General features: G+C 40.8%; 1 protein-coding gene across 1 annotated transcript; it reads left to right on the top strand.

Moving 5' to 3' along the window:
- Positions 1-2,201: 2,201 nt before the first annotated feature.
- On the top strand, positions 2,202-13,741 carry si:dkey-234i14.6. The gene is made up of 5 exons (XM_040025461.1): positions 2,202-3,391; positions 6,309-6,485; positions 11,098-11,307; positions 12,793-13,006; positions 13,477-13,741. Exons 1-5 carry the CDS (start codon positions 2,906-2,908, stop codon positions 13,653-13,655), a joined length of 1,266 nt encoding a protein of 421 aa, XP_039881395.1. The 5' UTR covers positions 2,202-2,905; the 3' UTR covers positions 13,656-13,741.
- The last annotated feature ends 5,387 nt before the right edge of the window (positions 13,742-19,128 follow it).

Here is a 19,128-nt window from a genome sequence, read left to right as displayed (position 1 = left end):
AGCGGAAAGAAGACTGTCTCCTTTCAGCAGTTACAGTGGGGAAGCATTTGAAGTCGAGAAATAACATCATGTGAAGTAATCCACCCTGTGAGGCTTTTATCTTTTAGTCCTTGGGACGAAGTTAGGCTAACGTCATTGTATCCTATAATACCCGAGGGTTTCTGTTAGGTGTCGATTGGAAAAATAAAATGAATATTCAAATTTAAATAAAGCCAGGTTGTTAATTACTCAGGGTTGGACCGGAATGCTAACTACATCAGACCAACAGCAGGCCACGCTGTGCGGTAATGATCAGATGGCCTTACTCAGGCAAATGTCAAATTGATAAGTTCAAAGCAGATCCTAGCACAGTGGGCAACAAGGGCAACATGGCTAAGAAACACCATCACTATGGGGGAAACTGTGCAGCAAGGCAGAGGATATTTGAATTGAACAACTGTATTTATATATATATATATATTAGCTCACTCTCAGCTGAAATAATCACTAAATTGTTTAACCAATGACAGAAAACACGCTAGGTTTATAGCCACAACTTGTTTTTCCCAACACTGATGAATTATACATCAGAATAACTGTTTCTTTGACACGCTCTGCAAAAAGCTCTTTGTCTAATTAAAACACAAACATCCGATCCATGTTAAGTCATTGTCTCTGTCTCTTGATCATCCTCTTCATTTCACTCCAACTTGTCCAAAACATTGAAATGTGAAAGAAGACTACAAAGTAATAGCTGGCCCCATCCCATTCTCTTGGCAGTGAGCCTGAAGAGAGGCGCTGATTTAATAGTGCCTGAACTCCCAGATAATAATGAGGGTTTGTATTCATTATGTGAGGGTGTAACTTGTTTTCTGTCTAATGACCTGCAGATCCACGGGCAGGCCCTTTGCTGGCTGTAAGATGTGGGAAAACCTGATGAAAATTTGCTCTCTGTGCTCCTTTTTGCTCAGGCGAAAGACTGCTGTGGGACCCATGAAAGAGACAATCAAAACACATTACAAATTCTAGGATTTGTGAAAGGATTATCTCCAGCTACAGAATGTAGAAATTAAAGCTGGATGTTGCTCTGATGCTTGGTTGTTTTCCAATTTATTATTTCAAGCTAAACGGTGCCAAAAATAGCTAAAGGTTATTCTTAGATTTGGCAAGATTTGTTTTTTGCATTGAGTTAGTTCCAGAAAGTGGTCATCAGTCATTAAAGATGATTTCAGCTCAGCACTTTATTTTGGGTGACCATTCATTTTCCTGGAAAAGCCCCTTCTGTGTAATGCCACTTTGTAGGTTTGAACTGTAATTAGAGCTTCATTCCTCTTTTCATCTGAACTGGCTGGACTGTATGATCGTTGCCAGGCACCTTAGTAGAGGTGGAAACCAATTACCGGTGAAGGTATAGCATGTCACACCAATATGTCGCGTTCTCTCTTTCCCTCTATCTTTTGTGTTTTTTTCCTCTCCTTTATTCTCTCTTTCAAATCTTTGGCACGATAAATGGGTTGATAAATATGCAGATTGTTCCTACATAATCAGAAACAAATATAGCAAAATAGCCATCCTTGTCAGACTACCTAAAGGCTTTGTCTCATCTGGAGCCACTTACATAAATTGATGTCACTGTCACCTATAAAGTGTTTATAAGCAGGGCTCCAATGGGGCTTAAAGGTCAGAGAATCTGTTAAAATGCTAAGTATGATGAATGAGAAACACTGTAATAATTCTGTGGTAACAGCAGAGAAATCAGAAGTGATGGAGGATTCTGGTGACGTGTGTGTTTAACCTTTTTGATTGTTTTTTTCATAAAAATGTGAAGGGAGTTGTGTGGATGGGACTCTTGTTTGTTATTGTGAAAACATAACATGTATAAAACAGGACTAAAAAGAACATTGCTTTTGCATCCTCAACTGCTGCTTTCAATTTGCCAATAAATCCATTTTCACAGAGCAGCAGCACCACAGAAATGCATCTTTTCATATGAATTGTCCTCAGAGGAGCCATCACCATGGTGAAGCATCTTCCGAGCGACTGCCTCCTTTAGTTCACGGAGGAAATGAAATAGAAATGAATCAGAAAGGGAAAGAATAGACAGAAGTGCAGGCATACTACATTAAATACAGATGGCAGCACACATGGTCCTTTGACTGCATTAACTACATAACACAGTTGGATACATGAGAGATTAGAAAGGATGTGAAGCTTTCCTACAGGCGGATGTGATTTGCAGTACAGTCTCCAATATCTCCTCTCTTTTTGCTTTCCCCCCAAACAGTCGATCAGTCAGATTTGTTAACTCTTTCTTTCTACTGTTATGAATGTGGGAATGCAACACTAATGTTGGTCAAATGTTGGTACACTGCTTGAAGTCCTGCTTTGGCGCAGTCGGTTTACAGTGGCACGAACCTTGTGCCACTGTGTGTGTGTGAGTGTGTGAGGGAGAGAAATAGAGTATCGACGTTTCTTGTTTTAGAAAAGGTAAATCAATAATTTCTCACAGAGTTAAACCAAACAGTCTGCGCGCTTTTCTGTCAGGCATCCATCAGGATCCAGGAAAGAGGAATGGGGAACTGCTTCTTTTTATGAAGTCTTGGTGCTTTCATAAGTGTGTGCGTATACTGCCTGTGTCAGACTGCTCGCTTTCTGCTGACACTCAGGACACACACCTAAGTGTACTCTAGGCGAGACAGAGAGGGGAGAGAGAGAGAGAGAGAGAGAGAGAGAGAGTGGAGCTTGCAGCAGCGAGGCAACTTGCAGCTGAAGGAGCGAGGAGAGGACACATGAGGCCAGTCGCAGCTGATCAGGCTCTGTGCATGAAGCCTGCTTCTATTTTACCGTGTACGAGAGAACGGCAAGCTGATTAAAACAAGAGGGGATAACGCTCCACACGTTAAAAAGCCCGAACTGCTCTCGCGGTATGGACGGGTTACAGTCACAAAATGCTGGAGTTGGTGGCATCGCGGAAGACGCGGAGGAAAAGTATCGCGCACTCGCCTATGACACTGCTCTGAGCACTTTGGTGGCAGTGGCCCTGTATGTCGTGATAAAAGTGAGCCTGGACGGCTTCAGACAGTGGCGGGCCAAGATCTCCGTGCTCGTCGTGGGTTCGGGACCCGTGGGACTGACGGCCGCGCTGGTTGCTGTCCGCTCCGGGAAGGTGCTGAAATTGACCGTGCTGGACGAGAGGTACCGGACCGCCCTGCTCTCCCGGCCCCAGCAGATCGCTCTGGATCCCCGCAGTGTGAAGTTTCTGCTGGGACTCGGGGTGGACTTTGATAACATGGAGGGCTGCTGGCATAACGATCATTTTTTCACCAGAATAGGCGTGTTTCAGGAGTACCTGCTGAGCATCCTGGAGCAGAAGAAACAGAGGGTGGACGTCAAGGTGCAGCTGGGAACCAAGGTATGCCCTCTTCCCCGATTTTAAGTTAGCTCAATGAGTTGATAATCGCACGGTCTCTGTATGCAACATGTCTTGAATCTCCTCGGTGTTTTCTGTGTTATAGATAACTTAATTCTCAAAATAATCTTCACTGTGCTCACTGAAAAAGGATACACAACTTCATTTCGTTCAATTCATTCAACACAGACGCCAGTGAGCTGAGGAGAAAATGTGCGATGAGTCAGTCCAGAAAAAAGGCGGACTTCCCACGCTACCTCATTTTGCAATGACTGACTGTCAAAACCCGATTCTCCAAAAGACTCTGGTGTGTGCCTCCACTCCAGCAGGGGTCTGATAGCCATCAGTGATGGTGACATAGATGTATGTCCCTGTGTCTACTCGAAGGCTCAATCTCAGGCTCCCAGTGAACCATGTCTGATGCTGCATCTCACTTATTCGTTTTTCTTTTCTTTTCTTCTTTTTTTTGCATTTAAGAATCTTATTCTTCTTTTTGTATATCTCTCAGCACGACACTGAACTCCCCACTGAAACACGGGGTACATTTTATTTTAATTTTTATATTGGCAGCAAAGAGTGAGCCTTCAGCCTTACATTTCATTTTCTGTAGATCAGTTTGATCATTCACTCTAGTCATAATATAAAGTTACTACTGAACCATTTTCCTAGGTCCTCACAAAATACTGTAAAAGGTCAGAGTGAAACCGCCAGTTGAAATAACATGTTATGTAAGCTGACCTCAGACCCAAGGAGAATCCTTTCTACAAATGGCAGAATTACAGTAAACACATCCCAACCTAAACACATTATAGCACAAAAATAAAACTGATTTCACATTGTAATACTTTTTCAAATCCATTCTATTTTTATAGATTTCCACAGTGATTTTTTAAAAAGGGATTCCCACCCCAAATTCATAATAACTCTGTATTCCTGCACCTGATGGCATGACACAGCCTTGATGATGAAATAATGACTGATATACCTGTTGTGAACTTGTTTTTCATAGTTTTCATAGCATTTACTCACCTGCAGGAGGACCGGATCCTCCTGCAGCTAGACTTCAGCTCATGACAAAGAATTAACCTACTAACACAAAGACCTCAGAATGGTTGCCCAGAGTGAAGCTGTCATTGCTCAGAGTGGGCAAACAATGGTTAAGTGTTCAGTGAATATTTGTGGCATGACTGGAAAATAAAGCCTAGATTTTATGAATGTGGGTGTTTTATGATGTTTTTAGTACACTTTGATGTTTCCCTTCTAACTACTCATCAAACAGAATGAAAGCATTATTTAATCTGTCAGACCGTATCATAGCTGATGCTGCTTTTTTGGCTCTGGCTAGGAGCCGCTCATCTTTCCTCTGCTCTTCAGTGACTCACTAACCTTTGGAAGGTGGAAGACGAGGTCAATAAACACATCTGACTTCAATTATGTTTAGAATCACTGCCAAGTTCACAATTTCTTCTTTATTAGAAAGGGCAGTGGGTGTGATGGCAGGTATTTTTATCTCCTAGCCCATCAATGCTTCAAAGATCTGAGAATAGAAAAGGTGTCTTTTAAATCATCTCTTCACTGTATAGACTAAATGGATTAAATACAGATCTATTAGGCTATGAGCTCTTATACCCTCTGTATAACCCTTTTATTGTCCCTTTAAGCCTGTTACTGTGTACCCAACTTGGTCTGATCCTTCTCCTCCTATCCACAGGGTAGGAGGTATTGTTTAACTTTGAGGCCGTCATGCATACAACATGACTGTAATAAAGGTCTAAAAGATGTGCAGCTGCTGAGAGAAACATAGCCTTTGGAGGCTATTGGTATATTTACAACCCATCTGCCACTTAGATTAGTAAGTAGAGGAAGAACAGGTCAGCCAGCTGGTCAAGGAGCAGATGCAAAAATGCCAAATGCAGAAAAAGCAAAGATGAAAATAGCAGTAAATGTAAAACGTAATTTTAAAAAGTAGAGGTTTCAATATTTTGGGTAAGAAAATAACCAGTTTTGCCCTTTCATTCAGTGAAAGTTTTAGCTAACTTACATTGGCTTCCTGTGAAATTTCTATTGATTTTAAAATTCTTTTACTCATTTATAAAATTTTAAATAATATGGCGCCGAGCTGTTTAACAGAACTTCTCCATTTGTAACCCAAAAAAAGCACTAAGATCTTCTAACCAGATGCTCTTAATGCAACCTAGGTCTAGGCTGAAAACCAGAGGCGATCGTGCCTTTGCTATCGCAGTACCTAGACTATGGAACAATCTCCCTATTGCCCTTCGTACTTCTGAGTCTATTCAGTCTTTTAAATCTCTCTTAAAGACTCATCTTTTTACTTTGGCTTTGACTTAAGTTAGTTGACTATCATTTGGCTGGTTTCTATGTTTGTCTTGTGTTGCTATTGTCTTGCTGTTGGTAAATTATTTCACTCGCTCCTAATTTGTGAAGCAGTTTGATCGACATTGTTGCTTTTAAATGTGTTATATAAATAAATTTTGATTTGATTTCAGTTTTATGAAGATTCTCTGAATCTTTAAATGATTCACAAGAAAAGTTTAGCTACCTGCCCGTGCTTTATTTTACAAGCTGGTGAACCTCCCCAGTCAACCTTCCTTCACCCTCTTTTTTCACACACCTTTTTTGATTGCATATATTTCAAGAAACAATTCTTGGATTATTAATTTTTTAAATGTACAAGGTTTAAAGTTTACACAGCATCTCACCTCTACTTGGAAGAAGGATTGTAGTTGCAGCCATGTTAACCTCTATACAATTTGTAACATTTTACCTGTTTTGCAGGTAAACTAGTCTGTAATTTACGGGTTGCTTAATAGTTACAGCCAGAACTCCTTTACAAGCTTTGTTATCTTCACTTCTTTGATAACTGGCTGTTAACTAATTTTATTATTCCTTTTTGTTTTAGTTCACCGAGGATTACCTGCGACAGATTCCACACAATAATTGGCCACGTGTGATTGTGGTAGCTGATGGATCTTGCGGCGACTCCTGCTCTGTGTTGGGGATCAGCTCTGACTACACTGTGGAGTCCTGCCATGCATATGGAGCTAATGCAACTATAGAGAGATTAGACCAGAGACAGGTTAGGAAATGCACACACACACACACACACACACACACACACACACACACACACACACACACACACACACACACACACACACACACACACACACACACACAATGATCTGATGCATGAATGAACATTATGCAAAGACTAAAGAAAGCATGTGAGCACAAAACAGTCAACAGGTTGTCAGTTGTGTAAAGAATAAACACAGTGAGGGGATGTCCCACTGTGGATGATTTTATTTGGACTCCCATAAAGCTAATCTGGGGAGAAACTGATGTAGACCAGCCGATAACAGCCTCACACAATATATGAGTCATATGAATAGCCAGATTTCGGAAGACTGTTGAATCTCATCAGCATCAACTATTTTGATTTTACTCATAGAATTTGAAAAGAACAGCTGCTGCTCTGATGGAGCAGGTGAAGGCAATGATAAAGCTTTGGATTTATTACACTCCCCTCGACAGACTCATAATCTGCTCCTGGCTCGGTGAATATGAATTAAGGTATCAGAACATCAGCTGTGATGCCCTCAGGGGTCGGTGCATTGGTGGTTCTTGGTGTCCGAGGCTGGGCACTCAGGTATGTACCGGCTCACTCCCGGTGGCTACCTGGCGGGGCCTGGTGCCTGTTGCTCGGTCAGGCCTCCTCCGGGGTGCGGGGGGCCCTTGGGCCTCCGGCCTCTGGGCCTGCGGCTTGGTTCACTCTGGCACAACTGGCTGCCGGCAGAGCCGGCGGGCACGCCGGTGCAGCCCCCTCTAGCTTCTGCTCGGTGGCTACTGGGTGACACCTCGTCTGGGGATCCTCAGCCCTTCCCATGAGGGTGGCACGGATGCCCCTCCGGTGGTCCTCCTTGGGCTCTCGCACTCTGGGGCCTCTGGATGTCTGGGGCCTGGATCTCCTCCATGCCTGCTTCATGCCCTGGGGGACGGGGCTTTCTTTCTCCCTTTCCTATCCCTCACTCATGTCTGTCCCGTCTGTAACATCTGAAAATAAAATATAATAAATAATAAAAACAAAGGTCGATCAAATGGACCAATACGGCAATGCCACGATGATCCATTTGGCAAAGTAAATCCATTGGGTATCCTTGTTGGTCTTCAGACAACAATTCTGATGGCTAAAGAACCAAATGGGACAGGCAAAAAAACAAAAAAAAACAAAACAAAAAGAACATCAGCTGTGAGGGTTTTTTTTTTTACACACTGTGTTCTAAAGGTTAGTTTGCATCACATACGTGACTGACCAAGAGAATTACAGCACTGTGTAAAAGTATTAACCCAACCCCTCATTTCTTTATATTTTGCTACAAAAACAGCAAATAGCTGCAATGATTTATTGAAACATCAGCAAAAATGCTTAAAAAATATAGTATATGAGGCAAAAAAAAGAGTTTGTACAAGTCCAACAGGATTGAAAGTCAATATTTAACACCTTTATTTTTTGTGGCCTTTTGACATCTAAACATGGTGTATATTATAGCATCCAAAGAGTTCCATTTTGGTCTTATCCGACCGGACTGTATTCTCCTAGTATTTTACAGGATTGTCTAAATGTTGTTCAGCAAACCTTAAACACACGTTAATATGCTTTTTCTTCAGCAATGGAGTCTTGCGTGGCGAGCGTTCATACAAGCCACAGCAGTGCAGTGCTTATTCTTTTGGGCTCTTGGACAGCTCTTCTCATAGTTCCTTCCACCTGGTTGTAGCAGTTTTATGGTGAAATGATTGGAACCTTCAGTAGTTTAGAAATTCTTTTGTAACCAATCCCATCAGTATGTTTTGCAGCTATAAGGTTGCAAAACATTGGTAATGAGACTCCGTTTTTATGGGCCATCAGTTGGGACTGAACCAGCTGATATTAATTTGCACTAAATGGCAAGATTGTTTTATAATTACTGATACATTTCAGCTGGTGTCGTGACTTTCCACGCCTTTTTGCACCTCCCTTTCTTCATGTGTTCAATACTTTTTTTCTGTGTCATTTCTCATTATTACACATTTGTTTGCATGTGTAGATTGGATACGTTGTTACCGACATCTGGTGAGAATTTCATGTTAATAACGCCTTTAGAAATAGATTTACTTGGAAAATTTGTGATGTGTTCAATACTTATTTTCCACTGAGATCATTTCTGATGAACCTCCAGAGAACAATAGATGGATCATTTGAAAAGCCATGTTTATCTGCTGTAGATAGTTTCATAGGCCTGCAGCTTCTTGTTTTGTCCTCTGCTTATCCCGTTTCCCCAAATATTTAAGGACACCATGATTTCAGGTAATAACTCTAACTTCTTGACAGAGAAATGCTATTTTATGCCTGTCAAACTGTGTTATCATAGATCTTATGAAGATGAAGAAATTCGGTGAGGAAGTGGAAAGCAACACAAGAGGCCAACTTTGAGCCAATTGCACAAGTGCGGGATTTACAAAGGAGATGCTCTATATCCCTGCTGCTGCCCTTTATAGGCCTGAACCCCCTCAGCTAGATCTTTAACAAGGCTGACTATGAATACAAACTGCGGAATAGAGCAAACATAAGCCATCTCCTCTACATGGATAACACCAAGCTGTATGCCAAGAAGTAACTGATCATTGATCCGCACCACTAGGATTCACAGCAATGACAATGGAATGTCAATGTGGACTGGAGAAGTGAAGTCAGATGGTAACAAAGAGAGGGAAGATCAGATCTGAGGGGTTGCACTGCCAGAAGGCAACATTGCAGACACTGAGGGTACTATAAGTACTTTGGAATCTCATGCATATATGGGAACCACAAAGAGACAGCTAGGAAAGGTGCAACCACCAAAGATGCTAGCATGCAGGCCGGCATAGTATACAACAGGGGTGGGGAACACCAGGCCTCAAGGGCCGGTGTCCTGCAGGCTTTATATGTATCCTTAATCCAACACAGCTGATTTAAATGGCTAAATTACCTCATCAACATGTCTTGAAGTTCTCCAGACGCCTGGCAATGAACTAATTATTTGATTCAAGGTGTTTTGATCCAGGGTGAGATCTAAAACCTGCTGGACACTGGCCCTTGAGACCTGAAGTTCCCCACCCCTGGTATACAGGAACATCTGTGCCAAGTATGGCCTGGAAACCTAAGGTCAAAATGGAATACAACCCCAAAGGTGACTGAGAATGAGCAAGCTAATATCCTGGCAGAAACACCAGAGGGGAAACACACCAGCTACTGGTAGATAGTGCAGTCACCCAAGACTGTAAGACCAAACTGACCAACTTGTGCACCGCCTGGATTGACTACAAGAAAGCCTACGACTCTGTGCCTCAGAGAATCCTTTTATGGATAATGCCAACTACATACAGATGGTGACTGATAAACTGGTGTTTCCTAACCAACAAGAGTTGGTCATGGTGGATAAGCAGAGAAAGACAACTTTAGTGATATACCAAATATACCTTAGATGTATATTTATACAGATATGCCAAATGATACAACATCAGGAAAAAGGAATATGAAAATGACCTGGGGCTGAGAGAAGAGCTAGGCCGGGGTCGCCAGAACACTTGGGGGCAGTGACTCTCAAACTAGGTGTCCAGCAGAGCTCCCCCCATTAGCGGATGCACGCCCTACTTGGGACCCAAACCCCCAACCTGCTGTTCTGAAGTGCTGTAGTGTTACCATTACACTATGCAGCTGCTTTAGAGAGAGGGAGAATCCTATGTGGACAATGCCAGCCATACAAATTTAAGATAGAAATCATTAATAAAATCACAAATATGAGATGTCCATTGAAATGTTAGAGTCCAAAATCACATTCCTGCCAATCCTTTGAGGCAGAGATATTCAAAATGCTGACAAATGACATTTACATCAGTGCTCCTGATCCTGTCCAGACCATACAGGTAGTAGCTCTTGCTGGTTATTGTATGATTCATGTGGATGAAAGGTTGTTGTATTAGAGCATAGATTATCTACACTGACAACGCGTAGGGTTAATTTGGAGGAAGATAAATAAACATCGTCAGGTGAAAAGCTTCCAGGCTAATATCTGACTAATATCTGAACACAAGCATAGTCTCCCTGTATGCCACCATAACAATTCATATCACGTTCTCTGTAGTGGCGGTGTGGCTGCCTTTTATTGGCCACTTTTCTCTCTGGCTGTTTCCTGTAGTGATTGAATTTACCTCCCAGGATATGGCCTGGCCGTCCCTACTGTCCTTTCTATAGCCTCCCAGTGGCTGCCCTGTTCTGTCACTGTCTCCCTTGGCAGCACTAAATGCTGTTTGATCCCTCTGGTTTATGTCACTGAAACGAAAATGAATCAATAACAGCTTGAAGGAAAATGGGAAGTAACTGCTAGATTTAAGCATTAAATAAATATTAAGCTATTCTAAAGCTCCACTCATGTGAGCACAGCTCTACGGGCAGATATGGTGTGAATAGTAATGCCTGTTGATTTTTCCTGATGCACATCTTAAACACTCTCTGTATGTATATATGCATAGAGCTAGATTTCCTTACATGTTAATGGCCTAGTGATGATATGTAACATGACACTATTTCATTGCTGGTTGTTGCACATTTTATTCACTCTGATATAATTTCACCTAGAATTTGATCTCTTCCCTCTCTTTTTAAACTTTAGGTGCCCACTCCGGAGATCCGCGCTCACAGCCTTTACTTTGACCTGTCTGCCTATGGAGTGGAGGCCTTCAGAGAGCACAGAAACCAAACAACCAAGCCTGGCTTTCACTTGAAGATCTATGGCACTTTCAGAAACCGCTACATGGCCCTTGTCTGCCCTGCCTCTGACACCAAGATGGTTCGCTTTCTTAGGCAAACTGCACACTCCTCTGTAAGACTCTTTGTTGGCTCCGTTTTTGTTTTGTTTTTATATACGTTATCGACAGGGACTCCAGATGATACATTTCTATGGCTATATTTAGCTGTTAATGTAGTAGAGAGGCAGATGATATTACCACTGGCTTTCACTTCTTTCTTAATCTGCCTATTCATCACTTTTCATTCAGCAAATGGCCTGTTAGTGTCTGCCTGTAGCTATGTGTGTTGGCGCGTGTGTTTTTTTTTTTTTTTGTAAAAGCCAAAAAGAACCCAAGATGAAGAAATGGAGAAAGATGAAGTACACCCCTCTGTGTGTCTCTGTGTGTAGAGAAAGGCTGTCTGTAGTTATCTGTGTAGTCATCACCCCCCTGTGCTTCTTGTAGAGCACGTTCTTGGAGTTTTATTTGAAGTCTTCAGGTTTTCATGTCAAGTAACATCTTGATCATATGTAGCCTGTAGCCACAGCATGTAGTGTAGTATACACAGGTACTTAACAAGGCCATCTTTGGAGCTCTTGTTGCTATGTGGGTGGCCATTCAAATACACTGTTACTTGGTAACAGTTGACTGTGCAAGTAAGGGTCGAAGAAGAGCAGAGTTAAGCAGGGAGAGTGAAAGAAGAGGCTTGCCACTCAGTATGCTCAGTTATGGTTGTCAGCCATCAGTGGGCACATTTCTTCTTCAGTTTTCGTGCACTGACATGATTTTTCACGAGTCAGTTCTGATGATAAAAGGAACAGTTTGCATATGTGCAGAGCAAAACAGGCTATAAAGCCTCTCATTTCATTACGAAATAATTTCCTGAGTATTTTAGTGGATAATCAAATAACTGTGTAATCTATAAACACACGCACACGCACACACAATGTCTCAGAGTTCCAAGATGAAGCCTGGGTTTTCTATTGAGTTAACAGAGCAAAACCGAATAATCTTTTATTCATATGATATATGACAAAGACAAGCGTTTTATATTTGATAAGGTTAGTTTTGCTTGACTATAGTTGTATATGGCTATAGTTACAGTTGCAATAGTTGCGAATTAATTTGTTCAAGCAAATCTTTTGATTAAAGTTTGAATCTGCTTTGGGTCATATAAACATTCATTAAAAAAGCTTTTATCAGCAAAGCTTAGCTCTTTATGAACTTGCGATGGATTTTTGCAGATTTTTATTGTAGTAACATATATTTTGCACAGCCAGGTACATTATCACAGTTGTAAATAATAATCAGAACATATGATTATGTTTACAACCCCAAATCCTCTCTATTCAGGGGCCAAATAGTTTTCCGTTTTTGTTTTTTGGAATTTTGTTGTTGTTTTTATCAAGGCTTCATTGTATTAAGAAAATTAAAACCTTCTTGTTGTACCTCTGTGGCAGGAGCATGATTAAGAGTAGTCCGTACTGTAGCCTTGATACATGTGTAAACATCATTCACCTCAAACATCAGTGGCCTTTAATCATGCTGGAAACTTTGCCGTTTTTGTTTGTTTTTCCCAGATCATGAAGAACATTTTCCATCAATCTTTCAATGCTTATAAGACCGACATAGAGCCTCGTCTCAACGATGTGACCCTCCATCACATGCAGTGCAGCCGTCGTCTCTTTGAGATTCAGCTGTCGCACAGACGCATCAGTGCTGCCTACATAGAAGGGGACAATGTGGCGGTCACTGTGGAGGGTGAGGCGGCACGTGTCCTTAATTTTGACACAGGTAGGTGTCTATAAAACATCAGTTATTGCACTGCCATGAAAAAGACAGTGTTTTTCCTCACATTCAGCAGGAAAAAAAAGCTTTGAACCGATGAGAAAATTAAAAAGAGTAGGATAGGAGGAAAGAGAGATGCGAGGAGAGGATAAATCCTTTTTATGCATGCAGTATAGCACATGTAGATGGGTGTGTGAGTCATTACTGCACTCAGTGGCCTTTCAGCCGACGCTTATCTGCTTTTGTCTTAATGCTGCTGAATATTTATTAATGTGTCGCCGTGTTGTTTTCATTTAGACCATAAGATTAACTTCAAGGTTTCATAGGCTGATATTTGTGTACAAAATGTGGACTTCTTAAATATGTGTTATACCTTAACAGATAGATTTTATTTAATGGATTTATGCTGTGTGTGGTTTATCTCTTCCCCTTTCCTTTCCTTTCCTTTCCTTTCTCCAATTTCCTTTCCTTTGCAGGTTGTGGAGTGAATCTAGGCATGCGAGGCCTGGAGTCTATGGGGACCTTCATTTACCGGACAGCTACAGCTGTGGACCAGAATGATATTCTTGAGGCACTGTCAGCTAAGATGCTGCACTCTAGACATGTGGCTGAAACCTTCAAGCAGACAGGTCTGGCTGAGTCAATGTATGAATGAAATAGCAGAATGACTTAACGAATGCATATTGCCATCTAGTGGAAAGTGGTGGTGGATTGTTTAGTGAGTGTTTGCAATGAATCATGCAAATCATGCAAAAAAAAAATAAGTAAATAAATAAACAAAACAAAAAAAGGACCACTGGGGTGCCTCTATGGCCAAGTGACTGAGGATACATACCACACTGGTTCAAATTTCCTGAGCAGTGAGTGTGGGGTTTGATTCCTGGCTGGACAGATCTTTACTGAATTTCATGTCCTTGTTCTCTTTCTTAGTATTTTCCATTTGCTTTAATGTCTTTCTTTCTGATGTAATCTTTGACAAGAAAAGAAAACCAAAAAATAAATAATACTGCTATTGGTAAAGTACCAAATTTAGCTGTATTGTTATGTGGAGTGAATGAATCTATTCATGCTGGGAAACACAGAACCTGAAAACATTTGCATAACTAGACTAATAATCCACTTTCTTTAATTAGGTAAACATCTGACTTGCTGTCCTAAATCTAGCTGATTGCATTCTGTGACACACCATGTGTTCCTAGAGAAAAGCAGACAGAGCTTCAGCATCATGAGCTCGAACTGATGTCTAGTACACGTGCAGAACAGCTGCTCTAAAGTGTTCTTATCTTTTTTCTGCGTGTATTTTTGTCTAATGATGTGGTGGTAATTATGGTGATGGTATTAAGTGTTTCCTAGAGTGGCCCATTTTTGTGTGCTGCCTTGTAAATGAGATTTTTTGGCATATTTTGAATATGTAACTGGAGTTTTCTATTCTTTTCTTAATATTTTGATTCAGGTAATTTAAAGCATTTCAGTGACATGAATCTGTTAAAGTGCTAATAAAGACTGTGACAAAGTAATTTTTGAAATTGATGATGTTTGCATAAAACCTTTCTTTTTAATTTTTTTTAATTAAATGCAGTTAAAAATGCAATAAAAACAACCACAAATGTAGAGTATATCAGTCAAGGTCTAAAATATCCCAAAGTTATACAAGCAAATATACAAATCATCATCATCTGTGTGTTATTATATGCACCAATAGTGTCTTGTTGATTACTTGCTGTAAATAAACTGGATGTCAAAATGTTTTCAGAGTAAACTGAAATAAAATATGAGTGTGCATTGTCAGCAAAACTCCATGTGAAGTAGCACTTCCACCTAGTGGTATGTCCTGTTTGTTGCATCTGTGCAGTCTCAAATTTTAAAAGTCATGAGTCATGTTTTTATTCAAGACAGTGCAATATTTTTTAAATTTTTTATGTACTAAAGTATTGTTTTAGCTAACTGCATGGCAGCAGCTCATGGCAGCCATTTCAATTTAGACATATAGACATGGTCAAGATCACCAACTCATATTCAAACTGAGCATCAGAAGGGAGAAAAAAGAGAATTTGATTGACTTTGAATATGGCATGGTTGTTCATGCCAAACAGACTGGTCTGCATATTTCAGAAACTGCTGATATCTAGGATTTGCAGAGTATGACCCGGAAAATAGAAAATATCCAGTGACCAGCCGCTCTCTGGGTGAAAATGCCTTGTTAATGCCGGAGGTCAGAAGAGAATGGCCAGATTGTTTTGAGCTGACAGGAAGGCGACAGTAACTCAAATATCTCATTACAAGTAAGGTAAAGAGAAAAGCAAATCACAACACATCAAACCTTGAAGCAGATGGGCTACAGCAGCAGAAGATAACACTCTGCATCACTCCTGCCAGTTAAAAGGAAATTAAGGCAACAATTTACATAAACTGAACAATAGAAGATGAAAATATGGTCTGATGAGTCTGGTGTGCTGCACCATTCAGATGGTAGAATCAGAATTTGGCATAAAACGCATGAAACCATAGATCCATCCTGACATGTATCATTTCAGTCTGGTGATGGTGTAATGATGTCCGAAGTGTTTTCTTGGCAAACTTTGGGTCCATTAGTACCCGTCTTCTGATGGCTGCTTCCAGTAAGATAGCGCACAATGTCATAAAGCTCAGATCATCTCAGACTTTCTTTGAACATAACAATGAGTTCACTGTTCTCAAATGGCCTCCACAGTCTCCAGATCTCAATCCAATAGATGTGAATGAACAGAAGATTCCCATCACAGATGTGCACCCAGCAAATCTGCACCAGTTGTGTTCCTGTCATGTTAACGTGGAACAAATAAAATGTAGCCAGCATGGAGAATTAAGCACATTCTGGTCCACCCTGGTATTAGTAAGAATGTACCTAATGAAGTGGCCAGTGTATGTGTGAAATGAAATTTAGATTTTTAGGAACTTTCCCATTGTAACTTTTCAAAGAACTATACTATAATAGCGCTTCAAAGTAACACAAAAACTTTATCATCTCTTGAAAAATTCACAATTTGAAGCAAATCTGAAAAAATATTTACTCTTTCTTTCTTTCTTTCTTTCTTTCTTTAAAGTCAAACAGGCAGACGTGATGGTTGTTTTGAAAAAATTATACAAAAAATATTTGTTCACTTTCTTCTGCCTCAACTTAAACCTTGGTTTAAGCAATCATGAATTTCCCATCTCTGGTGGTTTTCCACTTATGGAACAAATTAGGTGTAATGGAAACAATAATGCTAGTTGAATGAAAACATCTATTATTAAAAGAATATTAAAAGAAAAGCTGGTTTACAGATGAATACTATGAATTGCATGTCTGCTTTCTTTAGTCTGTTCTTTCTGTTACAGTACAAAATACAACAAATGCATTTCAGCTGTTAATGATAAAACCACCTATACTTACAGTCTGTCCAGTTTTGTAAACTTCAAGCTAGCAAAGATTATTTCTGAAATAAAAACTCATCTTGACAAGATGTTTAGCAATTTTAAAGAGTGTTTCCTGTACAAAAAAGAATTGTATAACTGATTACTGGATTAGTAGTAAAATGTTACAAATGCTAAACTATATTCCCTTTCAGATGAATATTTTTGCAGTGTGCTAAACGTTGATAAGGTCTGAGCTGTAGTCAGTAGAGGTCAGAAAGTGTGACCTGTTGAGATCTATTAAACTGCTTTGTGCCAACCTGTCCCACACGCCAGCATTACAGACAACTCAAGACTCTCTTTCCCAAAGCCGTTTGCTCTCTCTAATTAAAAACATTCATCCGCAAGCTATGCCCTCCAAGGTCAATAGTCTGGACCTCTGAACTGGCCCCTGCTGTAGCACAAGGCCTTTCATTAGATTAAACACAATAATGAGAAAATCTTTTATCTTTGCATATAATTAAAGCTGGGATGAAGGACAACTAAATCAATGATGTGGAATGACAAGTTCGTAAATGAATTAAAACTGTCAATGTGGGCTTGGCTGCAATCAATGACAAATGTTAAGGATAGACTAGATGGGATGTAGTAACAGCACGAAGCAACTATCTGTCCAAATACACATATATGATAGTGGTGGAACAGACTGGGATTTTTCCTTGTGTGCATTTTGCATTGAGTCTTTTTGTTCATTTCCATTAATTAAAGGTACACGGTACTTAAAATATCCACAGATTAGGTTATGAGGTTCATTTTGTACATTTTCGAGTCAGTCAAACATCCTGAGTTGTAACACAGCAGATAGTAAAGGCAGCATGGATGACTTAGTTAATAGCATCATACAGACATAGGAGGGCAGTGTTGGGCTTTGGAATACCTTCCAGGCTCACAACGATTTTAACACATAGTCCTCAGACAAAAACGGAAAATGTGGACAAAACAAAACTCCTTAAAATTATTTTAATTATTTTTGTATAAATAGATAATTTTGCATTTTCTTACTGAATAATCTATTAAACATAATGCTACTAGTTCAATGTAGAGACTAATTTACCATCTGACCTGAGTAATATTAATATATTAATCCCAACTGAACAGCTATAGAAAAAAATATAACAAAATATAGTAAAGATTATAGACAAATTAATCACGGTCATAGTTAGTCATAGTCTAAAGTTTTCGATTACTGTAGGAAGGGACAATAGAAAAACGCAGTTTTTCACGTCTGCGCTGCTTGTGTGCGTTTGTATTTGAGGAGATGGGAAAGGATGTGAGCACGAGCTTGTATTGACAAGCCTTCAGTTGCTGTCTGACATACAGACAGGAAGTCACTGTCACATGACTGAGATATCGGCACCTTGTCCGATTGCACAGAGGGCCTCTTATGTTTGCTGCCAGCACAAATGCAGGCCAAGTCATTCATACATGCGCACATCCACGTCCAAAGAGCGATGAGAAGACTGAGGAGATCAGAACAAAGGCAAAAAAGGACATGTTGAGTGTTTCGTCACGTGCTTTAAGTGCCCTCTTATTGTCGGATCACAAGGGTTCTTTGTAGCATTTGTACAAACACAGTTACGCAGCTGGATTTCTACCCGACTTAAGTATCTGTTGAAGAATTTCAGGTCCTCTATCTGTTCGGCTCCTATCTGTCCCATCTCACTCACGGCCAATTTCCCTAAACTGTCACAGCTAATAATTGGGCCTCTCTGTCAGGAAGGAAATCAGGCCCACTGTTCTCACTAAAACGCTCATCCTTCACCCCTCCCTTAATCCTTACCTCTCCCCTTTCTCCCCCTTGCTCTACTGCTCTTATTCTTCTTCTCGATCACCCCGCTCGCCTAACGCAGTAAGTTTCAGCTCTCCAGATAGAACACAGCCACCTCTTCCATCTGCTCTTCGTTCAGCTCCTCGTTCTGGGTTTGTGCGTGTGGTTGTGTGTGTGCGTGCGTGTTGGAAGGGGTGTACGCTGTGTGACAGTGGTAGCCTCAGGGCCAGGTTGCTGTTGACAGGGACGAGGGTCTCTGATTTGAGGGGAGCCGTCACACCAGCGACTGCAGCTGCCTCCCCGAGTGACACCTCCCTGTTAGTGGGGGAGATGTGGACACGTGTGTCTGTGTGTGTGTGTGTTGGTAGTGTTGATGGTGGGGTTGATGGACTGACTGGCTGCCTACAGAGCTCAGGACAAACAGGGAAACTTTCCCTGATGAGCTGACAGGCCCTCATGTTGAACACCTTGCTGGGCTCTGGCTGGCGCTTGGACAAAGTGTAGAAAAGGTGAAGAAGAAAACGAAAACACGGGCCAAGCAGGTCAGGGGAATAAGAAGAAGTGGAAAAGGGACCTAAACAGCCCCCAATTCTAATGTGTCATGCTTGCATGCAGCTTGTCTGTATGGGTTTGTGCGCCTCCAGAGTCCAAGCTGTGTAGATCACCATTCCACCTTATCTAATTTCATTAATGTGATCCCCTGTCCATCCTCTGACGGCTTAATAGCCATTATTTGTGGTTCCCTTCAAATAAAGGCTCAGCAGTAAATTGCAGTCTGTGGAAATCGAGATATAAACGCCACCCTGCATTACTGTATAATATCTTTCCCTTTAATTAACTGAAAGCCATGCTGACATTTATTGGATTGCAAGTTACTTGTTAATGGCAATAAATTGCGAAACAAAAAAAAAGAATCATTGCTTATTTT

Source organism: Simochromis diagramma, unplaced genomic scaffold (assembly GCF_900408965.1).
Source record: "Simochromis diagramma unplaced genomic scaffold, fSimDia1.1 OVJJ01000293.1, whole genome shotgun sequence".
Classification (NCBI taxonomy): Eukaryota; Metazoa; Chordata; class Actinopteri; order Cichliformes; family Cichlidae; genus Simochromis; species Simochromis diagramma.
This window is presented reverse-complemented; position numbering and strand designations above follow the sequence as displayed.